The sequence below is a fragment of the Scyliorhinus torazame genome, chromosome 15 (genome assembly GCF_047496885.1).
Source record: "Scyliorhinus torazame isolate Kashiwa2021f chromosome 15, sScyTor2.1, whole genome shotgun sequence".
NCBI classification, from domain to species: domain Eukaryota; kingdom Metazoa; phylum Chordata; class Chondrichthyes; order Carcharhiniformes; family Scyliorhinidae; genus Scyliorhinus; species Scyliorhinus torazame.
In genome coordinates, this window is record NC_092721.1 from 134,191,922 (window position 1) to 134,214,027 (window position 22,106).

The following is a 22,106-nucleotide window of genomic DNA, read 5'->3' on the forward strand; positions in this document are numbered from 1 at the left end:
ATGAAGAAAGGTTGAGGGAACTGGGGCTTTTCTCACTGGAGCGAAGAAGGAAGAGAGGTGAATTGATAGAGGTTACAAGGTGATGAGAGGCATGGATAGAGTGGATAGCCAGAGACTTTTCCCCAGGGCAGAAATGGCTGTCACGAGGGGAACATAATTATAATAATCGCTGATTGTCACAAGTAGGCTTCAATGAAATTACTGTGAAAAGCCCCTAGTCGCCACTTTCCGGCACCTGTTCGGGGAGGCCGGTATGGGAATAGAACCCGCGCTGCTGGCCTTGCTCTGCATCACAAGCCAGCTGTTTACCCATTGTGCTAAACCAGCCCCTATGAGTTGATATGCTGTTAAGGTGATTGGAGGAAGGTATAGGGGAGATGTTAGGGATAGGTTCTTTACACGGAGAGTGGTGGGTGTGTGGAATGCACTGCCAGCAGAGGTGATGGAGTCAGAGTCATTAGTGACATTTAAGCGACTCTTGGACAGGCGTTGGACAGCAGTAATTTGAAGGGGTGTAGGTTAGGTTGAACCTTGATTAGGATACATGGTCGGCACAACATTGTGGGCCTAAGGGCCTGTACTGTGCTGTACTGTTCTATGTTCTATAACTCTCCACCTTCAATTACGAGATCTTGTACCATCCGGGGAAGCTAAATGAGCCTCCTGATGCCCTGTCCAGCGGCACCTGTGCCACAGCACAAGTGGACTGCCTCCGATCCCTTCACGAGGACCTCTGCCACCCGGGGATCACTCACTTTTTCCATTTTATCAAGACCCGCAACCTGCCCTACTCCATCGAGGAGGTCAGGACCGTCACCAGGGACTGCCAAATCTGCGCGGAGTGCAAACCGCACTTCTACCGGCCAGAGAGGGTGCACCTGATAAAGGCTTCCCGTCCCTTTGAACGCCTCAGCATGGATTTCAAAGGCCCCCTCCCCTCCACCGACCGCAACACGTACTTCCTGAACGTGATTGACGCATACTCCCGGTTCCCATTCGCCATCCCCTGCCCAGACATGACCACAACCACCGTCATCAAGGCCCTCCAGGGTATCTTTACACTGTTCGGTTTCCCCGCGTACATACACAGTGATAGGGGGTCCTCCTTCATGAGCGACGAACTGCGTCAATTCCTGCTCAGCAAAGGCATCGCCTCCAGCAGGACGACCAGTTACAACCCCCGGGGAAACCGGCAGGTAGAGAGGGAGAACGGAACAGTCTGGAAGACCGTCCTGCTGGCCCTTCGGTCCAGGAATCTCCCAGTCTCCCGCTGGCAAGAAGTCCTCCCAGTGGCCCTTCACTCCATTCGGTCGCTGCTCTGTACTACCACAAACCAGACACCTCACGAACGTCTCCTTGTCTTCCCCAGGAAGTTCTCCTCCGGGACCTCGCTCCCAACCTGGCTAGTGACACCCGGACCCGTCCTGATCCGGAAACATGTGAGAGCGCACAAGTTAGACCCGTTGGTCGAGAGGGTCCACCTGCTGCATGCCAACCCCCAGTACGCCTACGTAGCGTTCCCTGACAGCCGCCAAGACACGGTCTCCCTTCGGGACCTGGCGCCCGCCGGAGCCCCACGCGCACCCGCACCATTGCCCCCACCCTCCCCGCAGCACCTGACCGGAGGGTCAGTACTGCCGCCGCCCCTACTCAGCGCCGATCAGGCACCGACGCCCCCTACAGGCGCCCCTCCCCCCCGCCCACTTTTCGCCCCAACAGCGCCGCCTAGGGGTGACAAAGCTGCCAGGGAGGAAGACACCACGTTCCCGGAGCCACAACCGCCGGGGCCTACACCAGGATCATCGCCGAAGCCCAGACGCTCCAGAAGGACGACCAGGCCACCGGATCGTCTGATTGCTGCAACATAAATCAATAAAAACTTTCTCTGTTACCTGCGACATCACGGTACCTGCAATACCTGGTCCTACCATGCAAAAGGTGACAGTAACACTGGCCATCACCCCGTTGGGTCCTTTTTTTTAACAGGGGGTGAATGTGGTAATACTAGGTATTGCAGTACCTGAGAGGTGGATGCCCATTGGCTAGACCTAGGAGTCTACCATTGGCTAACGCACATAGCTCCACCCTGAGAGGCAGGGTATAAGAACCAATGCCATCCCAGCAGCCTTCACTGTCTGTATTGAAGCTGCTGGGTACAGTTCTAGCTGATTATAGCCGATTAGTATGACTCTCCTTGTCTCCCGAGTAATTGATTGTGCATCAGCTGGTTTTCCCTTAATTGTTTGCAAATTCCTCCATGGCCTCATCCCTCCCTATCTCTGGAACCACCTCCTGCTCTACAGGCCTTAACGATCTCTGCATTCCTCCCATTCTGGTTTATTGCAAATCCCCGATTTTAATTGCTTCAATTTTCGTAGACGCACTTTCAGTTGCCTTTACCTTAAGCTCTAGATATATCTCCCAAAACTTTCCTTCTCTCTACCTTTAAGATCCTCCTTCAAACTCAACTCTCCGACCAGTTTTGATCATCTATCCTGATACCTCTTTCTGTGGTTCCGTTTCAAAAATGTTTTGCATTGATCTTAAATGCATTGGGACATTTAACTATGTTAAAAGGATTACATAACTGTACGCTGTTGTTGTTGAATAGATGCTTACCGACTTGCCAATTCCAATTAATGTTTGCAATTGCATCACGTTCCAGAATGCTTCTACAAGAAGAAAATGAAAAGTCTGAATTTTAAGATCAATAACAAGAACATTCTGAACACTTTTTTCACAAGACAATCTTTTGTTTCATTCCCTTTCCCGTGCCATATTCTTCTTAATGTTCTACATCTTCCCTATTGATTTTATTCCATATATAGCAGCATGTAATTATAATTTTAAAGTGATTTATGAGCATGCTATCATTATATATTGTCAAAACTTAAGTACATAAACCTATCTTCCTGAATCGTGCTATCAAAACTAAACATTGCTGCTATTGTATGAGTAGCAATACCATATAACTCCATGACTGAGATCACTCATCTTAGGTACCCACATCATTCAGAATAATTCTCACTAATATTATTAAACATCCAAACCGTAGTCAGCAGAATGAACCAAACCACATCAATTACCACCTAAATTATATTTGTTATAGAATGTAAATATGTAAAACAGTAGTCAAATCAAGAGATTTGCTGTTGTGCCTTATGCTCTTATAAAATTCATCTCGCTCGCTATTGTTCAATTAATGCCTGATATTTCACTGGCAGCGATCTATCACGATATATGAACTAAAATGCATATTGAAATATTGTAATAAGAATTATATATTTGCATTTTTTATGCTGAACTGTCACAATGACAGAAATATTAGAGTGACATTCACAATCACCCAGAGTGAAATTCTTTGCTAACCCATTCAAAGATATGGAGCTGTACTCCATGTGTAAATTACATTTTAAGTCACTTCTTATGAGTGGGACTTGACCGAGATTATTACTTAACCTGATTAAATTGAAATAAATCTATGTGGGTTCTGACTAGACACAGTAGCCGGTTTGTCTGATGATGATTCATACCTGTTGCACATTACCATAGTTCTCCTGAAGAAACAGGTTTTCTCTTCATAATAAATGGTAAACAAAGGTTGAACACCACTGAATAACATAATACCCAGTTTATTGTAATCCCGAGGAAGACATCCTGCAGCCAAATCAAAATACATTTTTGATTAATGTATTTTTTCTTCCCATTGTGTCTGTTGCTGGACGGCACAGTGGTTAGCTGGGCAGCATGGTGGCACAGTGGCCAGCACTGCTGCCTCCCAGTGCCAGGGATCTGGGCTACATTCCAACCTCAGGTGACTGTGTGAAGTTTGCACATTCCCGTCGTGTCTGCATGAGGTTTCCTCCAGGTTCTCCAGTTTCCTCCCACAGTCCAAAGATGTGCAGATTAGGTGGATTAGTCATGGTAAGTTCCCCTTAGGGTGGGGTTGCAGAAATAAGGCAGGGGATTGGGCCCAGGTAGAGTGGTCTTTTGAAGGGTCGGTGCAGACTCGATGGGCTGAATGGCCTCCTTCTACACTATAAGGATTCTATGATTCGATGAATATGTGCAAACATTTCGCATGAATCTATCATGGGAGCTGTTTTCAAAGTTCAATATGGAAATTATTGGCCTGAATTTTCACACAGACTCTCCACCTGAGCACAAATAGTTCTGGAGACAAGGATGCAGAAATCCCACCCCTGAACCTGGTCCCCACCATTTCTGCAGCGGGGGTGGGGGGAATGCGGGCTGCGGGGGACAGAAACAGGTTGTACTTTACACATCCATGTTTCACAGAGGCGACTGCACATATTGAAGTGCAGCTGCCTTTAGGCTGATCAAATTTTGGCTAGTGGTATTTCTAAAACACAGCCTGTCCACTTTAGACTTGGTAGGAGATAGTCTAAAGTTAGCAGAGTTTGAAGGTGAGAAGGGTGCTCTTTGGGAGAGGTAAGGTGCAATTTGGAACAGTTAAAAGTAGATGTGAATCTGTGCAAAAAGTGGATAAACTCTGGAACTGTCAACTGGCAATAAATACTGGCCTAGCCAGCGATACCCACATCCCATAAATAAAGAAAGAAAAGGTTCACTGAAACTGTGAAAGGGAACTGTCTAAGGGAATGTTAAACTGTCAAGAAATTTAAGTCTCTTGCCCTTAAGGTGGCACGGTGGCACAATGGTTAGCACTGCTGCCTCACAGTGCCAGGGACCTGGGTTCGATTCTGACCTCAGCTGACTGTCTGTGTGGAGTTTGCACATTCTCCCAGTGTCTGCGTGGGTTTCCTCTGGGTTCTCCGGTTTCCTCCTACAGTCCAAAGATATGCAGGTTAGGTTGATTGGCCATACTAAATTGCCCCTAGGTGGGGTTCTGGGGAGAGTGGGAGGGGATTGGGCCTCAGTTGGGTGCTCTTTCAGAGGATACCTGCATAGCAGACTCGATGGGCCAAGTGGCCTCCTTCTGTACTGTCGGAATTCTATGATCCTTTAAAAAAATGTTAAATTCTGTCCTCAGTTTTAAAAAACCAGTGCTTGCTATTTCACACTGTCTGCTGACATAGGCCTGAGGGTTAGAGCTGCATGATTGATTTCACAACCTGTCAGTTCACAGTTTGATCGACAATGTTTATAAAGCCTTGAAAGTGGGCATATGAATGCAATTGTTTGTTGTTACAAGGGACTGGGGATTTTAAAGAAGTTAAATGTAGTGAATTGTTTGATTTTATCAATGATAGTTTTTAAAATAGTGAATTCATCAATAGAAATTTGAGGACTTAATTTAATCTGAGCACGGGTCCTGAATTCTGTCCACGGCGAATACTGAGAGAGTTGTAATGGGTGCCTTAAGAGCACAGGGTGGTGAGTGGTGGGGGGGGGGGGGTCTTGATGTTGCACTAAGTTGGCACAGAGGCGATGCAGTGGAAGGTGGAGGGACATAGGTTTACATGGAGGTTATGAAGGGCCAAGGGATGACTGGGGGCATGAGATGGCATGGGTTTGCATGGACGGGGCATGGGGAATATGTGGGGGGGGGGAGTGGAAGTGTGAGGGGTGAGTGCTGGAGAACTGTTTTTTTGTTTCATTCTTTTTTTCATAGCGGGGACAAAGTCCACAGCACCAAGGCGGGCCTTTCCGTCCAGCCCACCTTGTCACCCGGCAGCCTCTGTACTCCCTCTACGCTGTTTCCAGGGTCCACTGACATAATTCCCATTTCACCACATCACCACAACCCCTCCCCAATTTAGATACAAATCAGAAAGAAACAATTTAGAAAAACATTGCCACTCCTTACAGTTGTATACCGCTAAAGAAAGTTGCAAATAAGCCGAGCATTCCCAGGAACTCCTCTCTGCTAAAGTTTTTCACAAAGAATTCTTCACACACATTCGAAACTCCATAAAGTACAGCACCCCCCAGGACAAAAAGGTCTCCCAGCAACTTGTTGTTACCTGTTTAAAAAAAAAAGACACCAAATCCACTTAAGAAAAATTCAAACCATCAATAAAGTTACCTTTTATAATAATTCAGAACTATATTTTGAGAATACACAGCAACTTTCATATTTGAGCAAATAGAAATATTTGAAGCATGTTGATAAATATATAATACAAATGTCCATAGAAAGTAATTGATTCAGGATCAATCAAGCAGCACTTTTAAAAATGAGATGATTTGCAACCTGGTAAGAAGTGATATTGAGATATTCATTACACTATCAGAGAGATCAAAGGAGGAAACTAATGTTCCCAAAAGAATAAAAAGGAAGTTTATGATCATATAATGATATGCTAACTCTAGATGGACTACATTTGATTTGCTAAATGGTAATTTTATGCTCTGGATTTCTTATATTGCAAGCATATGAAAAGGATCATGTCCTCTGTCCTTTTCCCAGCATGGTGTGACAAGTTACTCCAAAGGCCAACAATTCATTTTCCTAACGTCTAAACTAGTTCTACGCTCACATATCTTATCCCTATGTCCCTTAATACTACCTACCCTATTCAACTAGAATTGTCTGCCATCTTGAACCATGTCTAATTCTTTCAATGAAGAATTGCAGTCAAAACTCGACATTTTTCGAAAGCAGTAAGCCCCAACTCTCTTAAACTAGGTATCTATTTATCCAGTGGCCCACCTCTTAACATTTTTCTTAAACTGGTAATCAGCACTGACTAACATCTTATGAAATTCCCCTACACAAGAAACAGATTACCATTATCCCAAAAAATAATGCCTATAGACTCAGACGTAGCTACTTGAGAATATCTGATGAGAACTGCCTTAACAGACTGAGGTCCATTACCAAGAAGGCAGTGACAAAGTTGTGCCATCCATTACAAGCTGAACTGCAGACAAATTGACAGGAACAGCAATGCAAGGGTACTGAAGGTCAACACCATCATGGTTTTATCTGCTTCTGGATCCTTCTAGTCTACCACAAGGGACATCAGTAACAATTGTCACTTTCATCGGGCATAAATGTATAAAGAAATGCACTGATGCTTTTCTTGTTCGCTGTTACAAACACATGTTATCACATTCCCAAACAAGCACCAGCGGAACACCTTGGCAGTGCACTTCACTCCCAAGGTAAGATACCCCAAGGACCAGTTAATCATTGATGGAATCTTCCCAGCCTGGCTTATTTGAACAAGAGATCACCATTGCTCCCTGCAGTCATGGTTAATAACACTCACAAGAACTAAATACAGAACTAAGCTCAGCTACAATAAGGCCTTTATGTCTATCGCATGATATTTGAACCAAATATTGGTTACTTAGAGCAGGGCCTGGATAGATTGTGATCACCTGGAGTCAGACCTGCAGGGGGTGGGGGACGGACCTGGGGAGGGATGAGAGGCTCAGCCCCTCAAGGGGGGGGGAGAGAGATAAGGAGGGGGTGGGTCAGACTGAGTTGGGTGGGGTCGGACCAGTGGTGATGGGGTGTGCGGGTCGGGCCAGTCCCGGAGGTTGGGGGGGGCAGGTCGAGTCAGGCCGGGGGTGGCGGGGGGGGGGGGTGATCTGGGCGGGGGGGGGGGGGGTGTTGCCAGGTTGGAGGGGTAGGGCATGGTTGCAGGTTGGGCCAGGAGGCTGGGTCTGGGTATTTAAATAGTTACTCTGGAGTTAGAAGATTTTTTTCCCCATCCAACTCTTTCAGAGTAACGATCAGGTTAAAACTGGCAGAACCATTCGGAGTTACCAATTTAAATCACTTCTATTGGATAGTTCCCAGTCTAGCGCAATTGTCCAGAGGAAGTTAGATCCTCTGGACAATTGCTGGGTAAATCCTTATGTGGGAACTTCTGAGAGGCATTCCCAGTGCATCATAGGGGTAATCCCTAAATGCAACTTTGGGGAACCCTGAAGTTATGGGCCTATGTGTGTCTCCACAAACACATCCGAGTGCTTTTTCTAGGTGATGCCCCAGTTAGGGTGCTACATGAGTACTCACTGAAGAGGGTACTCATTGAAACATATCTAATTGTGACAGGATTGGACAGACTCGATGCAGGGATATTGTTTCATTAGCTGGGGGAGTCTAGAACATGGGTCCACAGACTGAGGATAGAGGTAGACCATTTAGGACTGAGATTAGGAGACATTTCTTCACTCAGAGGGTGGTGAACCTGTGGAATTCTCTACCACATAAGGCTGTGGAGGCCAAGTAACATTGTATTTAAGAAAAAAATAGATTTCTGGGCACGAATGGCATCAAAGGATATGGGGAGAGAGCAAGAGTGTGGCATTGAAATAGAGGATCAGCCATGATCACATTGAAGGTGGAGCTGGCTTGATGGGCCAAATGGCCTACTTCCACTTCTGTTTTCTGTGTGAGGTTCCAGCTATTTTGGATTAAGGTTGCTCTGTATCTCCTTGTGCTGGTTTTGAGAGAGTACTTAAAATGGTTACTGAATGTCTGCTGCTGTGGTAGCCCTCAGGTCCTGTCCATTTTCTGGCACATGTGCTATCAGTTGAGGTTGGGGCGCAATGGTCTGAGTGTGGTGCTACATGACCTCTTGACAGCAATGAAGCCCTTGCTGACCTACATTGGTCCCTGGTTAAGCAATTTTTAAATTCTCACCTTGTTTACAAGTTGTCTCCATGATCCTGCCCTTCCTTTTCTCTGCATCTCCCCCATGCCAATGCCGTGAAGAAATCGTTAAAGTGAATTGGGTGTAGTCATTGGAAAATTGATTATAAGACGAGGCATGCTATTTTGTTCTTGTGCAAGACCTTGGGCAGGTTTCACTCAGAATACCAAGTCCAAGCAGGGGGGGTTGGCGTTGCCAAACTTGCTTCATTATTATTGGGCGGCAAATGTGGACAAGGTGCGGCGGTGGTGGGAAGGAGAAGGGGTAGAGTGAGTTAGGATGGAGGAGGAATCTTGTCAGGGGTCTAGTTTGAGGGCTATGGTGACGGCAGCATTGCCAATGGCTCCAAGTAGGTATTCGGGGAGCCCAGTGGTGCAGTCCACAGTGAAGATATGGAATCAGCTGAGGGGGCATTTTAGGGTGGAAGGGATGTCAGTGCTATCGCCGCTGTGCGAGAATCATGGGTTTGAGCCGGGGAGGATGGATAGTGTATACAGGAGGTGGATGGAAGTGGGGCTGGTCAAGGTGAGGGATTTGTATTTGGAGGAAGGGTTCGCCAGTCTGGAGGAGCTAAGGGAGAGAGTAGAGCTGCCGAGGGGTAGTGAGTTCAGGTATCTACAGGTTAGGGACTTTGCACGAAAGGTCTGCAAGGGGGTCCCTAGATAGCCGGGATACACCCTGCTGGAGCGACTGTTGCTTCCGGATGTGGAAAGGGAGGGAAGAATTGGGGATATATATAAGTGGCTGGGGGAGCAGGGAGGCGAGCGGGTGGTGAAGATCAAGGAGAAATGGGAAGCGGAGTTGGGAATGGAGATCAATTGGGTAGTATGGAGTGAGGCACTGCGCAGGGTAAACGGGATCTCCTCTTGTGCAAGGATGAGCCTGATACACTTCAGGGTGGTGCACAGGGTGCATATGACTCGGGTGAGAATGAGTGGCTTCTTTCAGTGGATAGCAGATGAGTGTGAGAGGTGTGGGCGGGGGCCAGCGAATCATGCGCACATGTTTTGGGGTTGTGAAAAAGTGGGAAGATTCTGGGCGGGAGTGTTCGCGGTCTTAGCCAGGATAGTGGAGGAGGGAGTGGACCTGGACCCTTTGGTGGCGATATTTGGGGTTTCAGAGAAGCCGGAGCTCATGGTGAGGAGGAAGGCCGATGTCATGGCCTTCGCCTCTCTGATTGCACGGCGACAAATTTTGCTGGAGTGGCGGTCGGCATTGCCACCAGGGGTAGCAGCATGGTTGGGTGACCTGTACGACTTCCTGTGGCCAGAGAAGATAACGTATGAGTTAAGGGGCTCAGCAGGGGAGTTCGAGAAAAGGTGGGGGATGTTTGTGACCGTTTTTGAGGAGCTGTTCGTCGCAGGGGGAGGGGGGAAAAAGGAGGAAAACCTGTACCATCTGTATAGTTGATTGTTGGGAAGAATGTTTCCCGGGGTGTTTATTTGCTGTAACCTACTTTGATACAAGTTTGAATAAAATGCGCTTAAAATAAAAAGAATACCAAGTCCAGATTTTTTTTAAAAATAAATTTAGAATACATGGAGTTTAATCCGGACAAATGTGAGGTAATGCATTTTGGAAGGTCTAATGCAGGTAGGGAATATACAGTGAATGGTAGAACCCTCAAGAGTATTGAAAGTCAAAGAGATCTAGGAGTACAGGTCCACAGTTCATTGAAAGGGGCAACACAGGTGGAGAAGGTAGTCAAGAGGGCATACGGCATGCTTGCCTTCATTGGCCAGGGCATTGAGTATAAGAATTGGCAAGTCATGTTGCAGCTGTATAGAACCTTAGTTAGGCCACACTTGGAGTATAGTGTTCAATTCTGGTCGCCACACTACCAGAAGGATGTGAAGGCTTTAGAGAGGGTGCAGAAGAGATTTACCAGAATGTTGCCTGGTATGGAGGGCATTAGCTATGAGGAGCGGTTGAATAAACTCGGTTTGTTCTCACTGGAACGAAGGAGGTTGCGGGGAGACCTGATAGAGGTCTACAAAATTATGAGGGACATAGACAGAGTGGATAGTCAGAGGCTTTTCCCCAGGGTAGAGGGGACAATTACTAGGGGGCATAGGTTTAAGGTGAGAGGGGCAAGGTTTAGAGTAGATGTACGAGGCAAGCTTTTTACGCAGAGGGTAGTGGGTGCCTGGAACTCGCTACCGGAGGAGGTGGTGGAAGCAGGGACGATAGTGACATTTAAGGGGCATCTTGACAAATACATGAATAGGATGGGAATAGAGGGATACGGACCCAGGAAGTGTAGAAGATTGTAGTTTAGTCGGGCAGCATGGTCGGCACGGGCTTGGAGGGCCGAAGGGCCTGTTCCTGTGCTGTACATTTCTTTGTTCTTTGTTCTTTGTTTATACCCAATTCAGTTTTTCCAATTACAGGGTGATTTAGCGTGGCCAATCCATGCACATCTTTGGATTGTGGGGGCGAACCCCACGCAAACACGGGGAGAATGTGCAAACTCCACACGGACAGTGATCCAGAGCCAGGATCAAACCTGGAACCTCGGCGCCGTGAAGAATACCAAGTCCAGATTTGATCTGAAAGTTGAGGCTTTGGAAAAAGTTCAATGGCATTAAACTAACTCCCAGGATAAATCAGTTAGTATAATTGGGATTCAATAATTTAGAGAAGCATCAACTTAAAGGTAACCTGATCGACTTTTGTTAAGTGAGAAAGTGTAAAGATTGTGGCGTGGATTTTTAAGATGGCCAAGGCTCCTTTGACAGCACCTTCCAAACCTGTGATCTTTACCACCGAGAAGACAAGGGAAGCAGGAGCATAGAACACCACCAAATCCAAGTGCCCTTCCAAGTCACACACCTTCCTGACTTAGAACTATATCATTGTTTCTTCACTGTCATAGAATCAAAATTCTGGAATGCGCTATGGCCTTTGATAAGGTGCCACATCAAAGGTCATTGCACAAAATAACAACTCACGGTGCAGGGGTAACATATTAGCATAGATTGGTTAACTATCAGAAAGCAGAGGGACAAATGAGTCTTTTGTGGTTGGCAAGCTGTTACTAGTGAAGTGCCACAGGGATCAGTGCTTGGGCCTAAACTATTTACAATCTATATCAATATTATTCAGTATCCTGGCAACCTACTACATCTTTCGAAAAGTTCTTCCTTCGTAAGCGCATGTGCAAAGTATTTATTTGATACCTCCGATGTGCCTTCTGTCTGCACCAATTATTCTCTATGTTAATGTGTTGAATCTCTCTTTCCTCACTTTATGCTTTGCCTACTTTCTAAAGCTCATACAATATTCTGTACACTGTTCAAAAACATTTCATACAATTCCGGATGCAGTCAAGCTTCTTGCAACAATTCGTCTTACCTAATCCTTGGTGTTTTGCTGACAGAACATCTGCACCAACCATAATCCCAACACCCAACAAACACATTGAAACAGCCACAAAGTGGATGATTCTGTATCTTGAGTGTAAGATAAACCATGATAGGAACATCACCACAGGAATGACAACGCAATCTAGGAGCTGAAAGTGCATAACAAACACATGTTAACAATTCATTTATATTTACCGACATAAAGAATGAACTGGAAGTTCAGCTCTGTGGTGTCATGGTTTGGGCACAATGGATGCTGTTTTGTGTCCAAAATGGCGCCCATGCCTCAGGAAAACTAAGGCTAAGCAGCATAAAACAAAAGAAAGATTAGTACGCACCTTAATCATCCTCTTCTTCAAGATTTCAGACTTCACTTACAACTTTTTGTGAGGGCCACGAAGAATCCAGCACGAGTTTTAAGGATACAAAGTAATAACATTTATTTACAATAACATATATATATAACTAGCAGTAACTTCCCTTGCTGCATACCCCTTCCTGCTGGTTCCTGAACTGGCCAGCTTTATTTATACTAGGAGTTTACTAATGGTTTCTCCGCCTCCCTCATTGGGGAAGCTCATACTCCCACAGGATTGTGGGATTGTCATTCGTCCCCAGCCAATGGTACGTAGGCAGGTTATAACATCCCTCCTCCCCAAAGTCCAAGGAATCCACCGAAGACCCTGGCGAAGGAGGGTGTCGGACTCGTTTGGCCGCAGGCCGGACACCATTTGCACATGGCGCTGGATCAGGCGGCGTATAACGAGACGGAGACCGGCGCTTCCGTGATGAACGGCGCAACGGTTGTACATCCACGGCCCGTGGACCCGAGGATTCCCCCTCTGATGCATCCTGTGTCTCCATCTTGGAGTCAGAGTCTGCTGCCTCCGTCATGTCAGGGTCTCTATCTCCATTCGGTTCCGTAATGACCTGCGCAGGCTTCGAGTGAGGCACCAGTGGAAGATTGTGAGGACTACCTTCCCTTGTCTCTGGTCTCTGCGGCTGCAGAAATGAGCTCCGGGGGCGAGGAATCCTTTGAGGGGATAGTCTTCTGGACCGAACGTGGTCTACATGTTTGCGCTGGAGACGACCCTGGGCTTGCACCTGGTAAGATATAGGGCCCATTTGGCGAAAGATTACACCAGGAACCCATTGGGCACCACCAGCAAAATTCCGAACGAACACTGGGTCACCGGGCGCAAACTGCCGAATCGGCCGATGCCGAGAAAATCCCTGTCCCTGCCGTTCTTGTGTGCGGCGTACTTTTGCGCCAATGTCCGGGAAAACCATACTAAGGCGGGTGCGAAGTCTCCGGCCCATTAGGAGTTCTGCGGGAGCTACCCCAGTCACTGCATGGGGGGTGGTCCTATATGTAAACAAAAAGCGAGCCAGTCTCGTGTCCATTGATCCGGAAGACTGCTTCTTTAGGCCTCTTTTGAGTGTCTGCACTGCGCGCTCTGCCAACCCATTTGAAGCCGGGTGGTAAGGAGCAGTGCGGATATGGCGGATGCCGTTCACCTTCGTGACCTCACAAACTCCTCACTCGTGAATGGAGTGCCGTTATCCATGACCAGCACCTCGGGGAGGCCATGCGTACTAAACGATAAACGCATCTTTTCAAATGTTGCGCAGGACGTTGTCCCCTGCATCTTATGCACCTCTAGCCATTTAGACTGGGCGTCAATTAGTAGAAGGAACATGGATCCTTGAAAAGGGCCTGCGAAATCTGCATGCAAGCATGCCCAAGGCCGCCCTGGCCATTCCCAGTGATGTAGGGGCGCGGCCGGCGGAAGCTTCTGATGCTCCTGGCAAATGGAGCAGTTTTGGGCCACCTTCTCAATGTCGGTGTCGAGGCCTGGCCACCAGAAATAACTCCGGGCCAACATTTCATTTTGGTCACACCTGGATGCCCATTGTGCAAATCTGTTAGTATCAGCTCCTGGCCTTTTTCCGGGACAATCACACGCGTCCCCCACAAGAGGATGCCGTCTTCCATGCTGAATTCTGACAGCTTGGAGGAAAATGCCCGCAACTCGCCTGGGAGCTGTCTATGCTGCCCACCATACAGGACTACGTGCCGAACCTTTGACAGGACTGGCTCCGTCTGGGTCCACTCACGGATCTGTGATGCCGTGACAGGCAAGGTGTCCATAAAATTTAGGGTTGCAACCACCTCACCGGTCGTGGGGGTCGACATGGGGCCGGTCGATAAAGGCAATCGGCTCAGTGCGTCGGCATTTGCTGTCTGCGTACCTGGTTTGTGCACCAGAGAATACTCGTATGCAGCAAGCAACAAAGCCCAGCGCTGGATCTGTGCAGAAGCAATGGGCGGTATTGGCTTATCCTCTCTGAAAAGTCCCAGCAGAGGCTTATGATCAGCCACGATAGTGAAATGGCGGCCATACACGTACTGGTGGAAGCGTTTCACCGCAAAAACCACTGCCAGGCCCACCTTCTCGATCTGCGCATACTTTTTCTCCGCTGCAGTCAATGTGCGGGAGGCGAAAGCTATTGGTCGCTCGGCCCCGTTCTCCATCTTGTGGGACAGGACGGCCCCAATTCCATACGGGGATGCATCACATGTGACGAGCAAAGGCTTTCCAGGATCATAGTGGGTTAGTTACCCAGACAACGACAATTGTTGCTTTACCCGCCGGAAAGCGGTTTCTTGCGGCTGACCCCAAACCCAGGTATGATTTTTCTTTAGCAGAAGGTGCAAAGGGGCCAGCAAAGTTGCCAGATTGGGGAGAAACTTCCCGTAATAGTTTACGAGACCGAGAAAAGAACGAAGATGCGAAGTGTCAGTCGGGGCGGGGGCATGTTGAATTGCACGCACCTTCTCTGCGACCGGGTGCAAACCTTCGCGGTCCCCCCGATAACCTAGGTAGACTACTTCCTTTGCCTGAAATACGCACTTTGTGCGACGTAAACTGACTCCAGCCTCCGAAAGGCGTCCAAGGACAGCCTCCAGATTTTCCAAATGTTCCTGCTCCGACGTCCCTGGAATCAAAACGTCATCTAAGTAGACAGCCACACGTGGTAAACCTCTCAAAATGCCCTCCATAACACATTGAAAAATTGCGCAGGCAGAGGATACTCCAAAGGGCAACCGTGTATATTCATACAGGCCCCGGTGTGTATTAATCGTTACATATGGTCGGGAGGCAGGGTCCAGCACCAACTGCAGGTAAGCGTGACTCATATCTAATTTTGTGAACGAGAGTCCACCTGCAAGTTTCGCGTAGAGATCCTCTATGCGAGGCATTGGATATCGGTCGAGTCGGGAAACCGTATTCACTGTAAGTTTATAGTCGCCACACAAGCGAACTGTGGCATCTGGCTTCATTACAGGTACAATTGGTGCTGCCCAGTCAGCAAAACGGACGGGCCTGATAATACCCAAACTCTCCAAACGAGTGAGCTCCCCTTCTACCTTCTCGAGCACGGCGTAAGGCACTGGGCGCGCCCGGAAATAGCGCGGCGTGGCTCCTGGTTTGACTTGGATACGGGCTACGGCCCCTTTTATTTTCCCCAAACCAGGCTGGAATACATCTGGGTATCGTCCTAGCACCTCGGTCAACCCTTCAGAAACTGTTTGGAGGATGTGCTGCCAATGCAACCGCAAATGGCGCAACCAGTCCCGACCCAACAGGCTGGGCCCATGGCCGCGCACCACGATAAGTGGGAAACGCCCCTCCTGGCGTCCATAAACAACAAGGGTCATTGTAGTTCCTGCAATGTCCAGTGGTTCCCCCGTGTAGGTGGCCAACCTGGCCTGTGAGTCGGTTAATGTAAGGGTCTGTATACCCTGCTTGATGCGGTCGAATGTCCTCTGGGCGATCACGGAGAACGCTGCGCCAGTATCCAACTCCATCTCAAGCGGGTGGCCATTGACCCGTACTGTCACCTTAATGGGGGCCACATGGGGAGCTGCCACACAATGCAGCTGCAGGCAGTCGTCCTACGTCTCCACGTCCTCAGGAGTAGTCGCCGCAGGTTCATCCACATGGAAGGTACGGCCCCTGGGCTGGTCCCAGTTACGGCCCCTGGGCTGGTCCCAGTTTCGGTCAGAACGACGGCGCCTCTGGCGCCCCAAGACCGCTGTCCGTGACGGGGTCGGCGCCTACAAGTCTGACACGGACATGGCTCCTCATCCATTGGTTCTGGAGAAGGCTCCCTTCGGGCAGGAATGTCCGATGGCCACTGGCGTCGGTCCGGACGTTGCCTCGCCCAAGGTACCGCAGGAGTGCGGGGGGACGTTTTCGGACGGAAGGGGTTGCACCCCAAGGCATGCACTTCCATTCCTTGTAGCTCCTGCACTCCTCGTTCTGCGCTCTCTCGGGACAATACTATTTGAATGGCCTGTTGAAAAGTCAACGTTGGCTCAGCTAACAACTTTCTCTGGGTGGCCGCATTGTTAATACCGCAAACCAAACGGTCACGTAACATTTCTGACAAGGTCTCACCATAGTCACAGTACTCCGCACAGTAGAAAATCGGCAAGGGATTCTCCAGGGGTGCTCTCAGCGGTATTAAACCGGTAACGCTGGACTATCGTGGACGGGGTTGGGTTAAAATGTTGCCCCACTATATTCACAAGTTCATCAAACGTTTTGGTGTCCGGCGCAGCTGGGTACGTAAGGCTCCTAATCACCCCAAACGTATGCGGGCCGCAGGCGGTGAGCGATATGACCACCTGGCGCTCGTTTTCGGTGATATTGTTTGCCCGGAAATAGTAACGCATCCGTTGGGTGTACTGGTTCCAGCTTTCCAGCGCAGCATCAAAAACATCCAAACGTCCGTACAGAGGCATGGTATAATAGAAAACAACTTCCAACCTGTATCCAACAAAAATCCAGGGAGGTGGCTTCAGCAGTGTAGACAGCTATTCACTTTAACCCTCGTCGGCAGTTTTGTGAGGCCCACGAAGAATCCAGCACGAGTTTTAAGGATACAAAGTAATAACATTTATTTACAATAACATATATATATATATATATATATAACAGTAGCAGTAACTTCCCTTGCTGCACACTCCTTCCTGCTGGTTCCTGAACTGGCAGGCTTTATTTATACTAGGAGTTTACTAATGGTTTCTCCGCCCCCCTCATTGGGGAAGCTCAGACTCCCACAGGATTGTGGGATTGTCATTAGTCCCCAGCCAATGGTACGTAGGCAGGTTATAACACAACTCTATCTTCCAAGTCCCCCCCCCCACCCAATCTTCCTTTGACCCCCTACTTCCAGCATCCTCCAAAAACACTCTCAGCACCACAACGATACAGAAGACCCAATGACATCCTTTGCTGATCCCAACAGTCCCACACCTGATTGCACTGCGAGGCCCACTGAAATACTACAGAACCCCAGGACATTTTGTCTTGACCCCGTAGCATCATCTCCCCCCCCCCCTCCCCAATTGCACTCAAGTCCCAGTCATTCCTCTTTCTGACCTCTGCGATCTTACCCAATCACTTAACTGAATATTGACCTGAACTGTTGCCGGCTCCCACCTTTGACATTGTAATAAATTCCGAAGCCCAAAGTCCCAGGCTCCTCGCACATCCTGCAAGTTGCATGTTTAGCAGTTTACCATCCAGTTTACTTGTTGGAAGTGCTGGCTAACATAAGCCATTTTTATGTTGCAATTCATACTGGTATTTTTGATTTTCCATTGGTATAAGAACATGAGAGTATGGGCAGGGAGGGGGCGGGACAAGCTCAGGACAATTATCGCCATTCCTGCCATTTGACTGTTTTAGAAAAAGGGGACCATAGTTTACAAAGTTGGCTCCCGATGTGCAATATAGCTACCTAAATGAGATCAGACCTGACCAGTTATTTACAGGCATGCCTTGAAAATAATAACAACTTGTAGTTAGACAGCATTAATGCATTAAAATCTCCCAAGGTGTTTAAAAACGTGCATTATAAGACAAAATATGACACCAAGCCAATAAGGAGATAGTAGGTAAGATGACCAAAGGCTTTCTCAAAGAGGTAGGTGTTAAGAAGCGTCTTAAAAAAGGAAAGCAAGGTAGAGGTGCATGGAAAGAATTCCAGTGCCTAGGGTGGAGACAGCTGATGGCACAGCTACTAATGGTGGAATTATTAAAATCAGGGATACTCAAAAGGTCAGAGTTAAATTAACGCAAATATCTCGGAGTTTTGTGGGACTGATGGAAGGTATAGAGATAGGGAGGGGTAAGACTGTGCAGGGATTTGGAAAAAAGGATGAGAATTTTAAAATGAAGACACTGCTTGACTAGGAGCCTGTGTGGGTCAGTGAGCACAGGGGTGAGAAGTGAATGGGACTTAATGCGAGGTAAGACACAGGCCGCAGAGCTTTGGATGACCTCAAGTTCACAGAGGGTGGAATGTGGGCGATCAGCCATAAACGCATTGGAATAGTCAAGTCTCGAGGTAACAAAGGCATGAATGCGGATTTCAGCACAAGATGAGCTGAGACAGGGGCTGTCGAACTATGTTATCGAGGTGAAATCATCTTAAAAATGGTGCAAATATATGATGGGAAGCTCATCTGGAAGTCAAATTTTATACCAAGGTTACAAAGAAACAGGTTTACGCCCAGACTGTTGCCATGGAGAGAGATGGATCTGGAAGCTAGGAATAGGTCTTTGGGCTGGGATGCAAAAAACAATAAATTCAGGGTGCTGCTACCTCATGGCATCGAGGACCCAGGTTCGATCCCGGGCCCAGGTCACTGTCCATGTGGAGTTTGCACATTCTCCCCGTGTTTGCGTGGGTCTCACCCCCACAACCCAAAGATGTGCAGGGTAGGTAGGTTGGCCATGCTAAATTGCCCCTTAATTGGATTTTTTTTTTTAAAACAATGACTTCAGTCTTCCCCATATTTAGTTGGAGGAGATTTCTGCTCATCCTGTACTGAATATTGGATAAGCAGTCTGGTACCTCAACACAAGTGCAAGAGTCAAAAGAGGTGATGGTGAAGTGGGGCTGGATGTCGTGAGCCAATCAGCTTCCATGTTAAAACTAATGCTGCGCTTTCTGATGATGTCACTGAGGGGCAGAATGTATATGAGAAATGGAAGGGCCACCAGAGGTAGCAGTACAGGAGCAGGAAGGGAAGCCATTTGTAGCGCACAAACACTCCATGAGACGAATAGAGTGAAGTCGATGAGGCTTTATTAAGCGTGTCTGTTCCCCCGCAGCTCGATAGTAAACTGGCCTGCGGGGGAAGACTCCGGCTTCTTATACACCGTCTTCAGGGCGGAGCTTGAGGTCAACGGCCAACCAGGACCCGGGATCTGTCAGCCAATGACATTAGGGCTTCCAGTCCCACATGACCCCCAATACATACTACCACACCATTGAAAGTGATACTCTGGCTATGATTAGATGGATAAGAATGAGAGCAATGCCGCGCAGCTGAATGACAGTGGAGAGGTGTTGGAGGAGAATGGTGTGGTTAACCATGTCAAAGGCTGCAGACAGGTGAGAAAGTTGAAGAGGGCTAGTTTACCTTTGTCACAATCACATAAGATGTCATTTGTGGGGGCAGCACGGTGACACAGTGGTTAGCACTGCTGTCTCACGGCACTGAGGTCCCAGGTTCGATCCCGGCTCTGGGTCACTGTCCGTGTGGAGTTTGCACATTCTCCCCGTGTTTGCGTGGGTTTCGCCCCACAACTCAAAAGATGAGCAGGGTAGGTGGATTGGCCACACTAAATTGCCCCTTAATTGGAAAACGTGACTTGGGTACTCTAAATTTATTTTTTAAAAGATGTCATTTGTGACTTTGATAAAAGCTAGTTGGATTCTATGGCGCAGTGGAAACCCAATCGGAGGGATTCAAACATGGAGCTTTGGTCAAGGTGGATACATTGGAGGTGACTACACATTCAAGGACTTTGGAGAGACAAGGGAGGTTGGAGATGGCATGGTAGTTTACAAGGACATAGATCAAGGCTTAATCTTTTGAGGAAAGGAACGATGATGGAGGAAGGAGAGAGGGACAACACCTGAAAAAAGAGAACTGTTAACAATATCAGCTAACATGAGGAACAGGAGATGGGTATCATGGACAAGATGAGCTCAGAGACGACATGAGGGGAGAAACTAGAGCAAGATGTGAGGATTGGAGAACCTGCTGGGAAGTCTTTCCGAGTGGAAGATGTCAGGGGATTTGAAGCCTTTTCTAGAGTTGAGGGCTTTCTAGGAAGGCTTTGACACTTCAAAATGCAGCAGTATTAAAGGCAGAGGGCTGAGGGAGCAGATGTTCGGAAAGGGAAAGCGTTCCTGCATTGATTCTTCACTGAACTGGCTGGACTGTTCATCAGCTGTCAGACAGAGCAGTTCAGGGTGAGGAGGCCACATCAGATTTTAGAAAGTCTGCCCAGGATGATGCTGTTGAACAGAGGGCTGCCTGAGATCACCATGCCTAGGGTGATGTTCAGGTTGCCCAGAGCTGGAAGGGGCAGTCCAGACACAGGACACGGATGGTCTGGCATCAAGCTCTCACCCACAGCCCAATCTCCAGGACCCTTGGTGAACCCCTGTCTGCAGCCTGGCAGCAACATTAGCAATGGGATGACCCCCTTGACCGCGCCCCCCTCAGGGCCCATCATGCTAGGCTATGGTGTCACTGCCAGGGTGTCAGTGCTATGGTGACAGGGGGCAATGCCAGGGGCTGGGGACTGAAGGATGGTGGCTGAAGGGGAGGCATGAAGGGGGGGAGGGCTGTGGGAGTCAAGTCGGAGGATCAGGCCACCCTCATGCCTGCGTGGTGTGGGGGGGAGTATTACCCGTTATCTCTGTAATGGGGGGGGGGAGGGGCTGTCAGTGCTCCCTTTCTCAGCGGGGAGGTTGACATTTGCGTGGTGGGGGTAGGGGGCCTGCCATTGGATTTTGGGATCAAGCATCCGTTTCGAATGGCAGCCTGAGGCAGAGAGTGATGGGAATCTGATGCACTTGCTGCTTTGCATAGATTTGCATGCCTAAGGACTGTGACTCGTACCTGGGTGCTGTTGTTAGCACCAGCGGGGACCAGTCGGGTTCTCCGCTGGCGGCAGATCTTAGACTCCGGAAGGGAGAATACAGGCCTGTGGGCATGAATTAACCACCTCGTTGAGCCCTAGGCGGATCTGGATGCGCCAGATAAATAGTGGGAAAGGCAAAAATCGTGATTCGTGCCAGGCACGAGCCAGTTTGTAATTTACTTGGCCTCAAAATGGCGAGCATATCATTAATCCTCATTTGCATTCATTTCAATCTCATTCGCAAGATTGAAGTTAATTGCAGCGGCCTCCCAGGAATTAATAATAATAACAAACTTTATTGTCACAATTAGGCTTACATTAACACTGCAATGAAGTTACTCTGAAAAGCCCCTAGTCGCCACACTCCGGCTCTTGTTCGGGTACACAGAGGCAGGATTCAGAATGTCCAAATAACCTAACAGCATGGCTTTCGGGACTTGTGGGCGGAAACCGGAGCACCCGGAGGAAACCCATGCAGACACAGGGAGAACGTGCAGACTCCGCACAGACAGTGACCCAAGCCGGGAATCGAACCTGGGACCCTGGAGCTGTGAAGCAACAGTGCTAACCACTGTGCCACCCTGCAGCAAGAAATCACATGTTTAGTACCCTTTTTGAAAACATGAAGCTGATGCAATGGCAACTGAGGGGAAGTGAGGAAGTGTAAAGATTCTGTGATGATTAGTCTTTGTGAGTAGCCAATTCCATTTTCCACCATAAAGCTCAAGGGCACCGGAGCTGCTGTCCCAGTGTCTGGGGGGGATTGGGGGTGGGGGTGGGGGGGGGGGGGGGGGGGTGCGGGTTGGAGGGGGGTGTAACGGACACTTAGGTGGGCCGGGGAGGTGAGAGGCTTTGCATCTGTGAGACCTTCAGGCTGTCTTTAAATATTGTGGAGACCCATAACAGGGGCAACCAGAGCAGCAGCCTTTCTGTCCGACTACACACTTCCAGGTCAGAGCCCTGCTCTTGGTTCTATGCTGAAAGTCACTTAACCCCCTTTGACTGTGAGCAGCCTCTAGCTTCACAGCTTAAGGCTGTTGCAAATGAGGAATTGGCCATGTTAGTTGTGAGAGCACTTCACACACCCGAAGGTACCTGAGTCATGGAAAACCGGGCTCAGGGGGACA

General features: G+C 48.4%; 1 protein-coding gene across 4 annotated transcripts in view; it reads right to left on the bottom strand.

Annotated features, from left to right (window-relative positions):
- The window catches only part of LOC140391832 (solute carrier family 35 member F2-like), a 142,571-nt gene that overhangs the window by 58,177 nt on the left and 62,288 nt on the right, over positions 1–22,106 (bottom strand). For all 4 annotated transcript variants that reach the window (XR_011935195.1, XR_011935194.1, XM_072476775.1 and 1 more), the window contains exons 4-6: positions 11,949–12,108; positions 5,792–5,948; positions 2,620–2,672 (exon numbers count right to left, since the gene is read on the bottom strand). Coding sequence is in view for 2 of the 4 variants with exons in the window: in XM_072476775.1 (XP_072332876.1) it covers positions 2,620–2,672; positions 5,792–5,948; positions 11,949–12,108 (370 nt within the window). In the remaining 2 variants the exon portion in view is untranslated. The remainder of the gene's footprint in view (positions 1–2,619; positions 2,673–5,791; positions 5,949–11,948; positions 12,109–22,106) is intronic.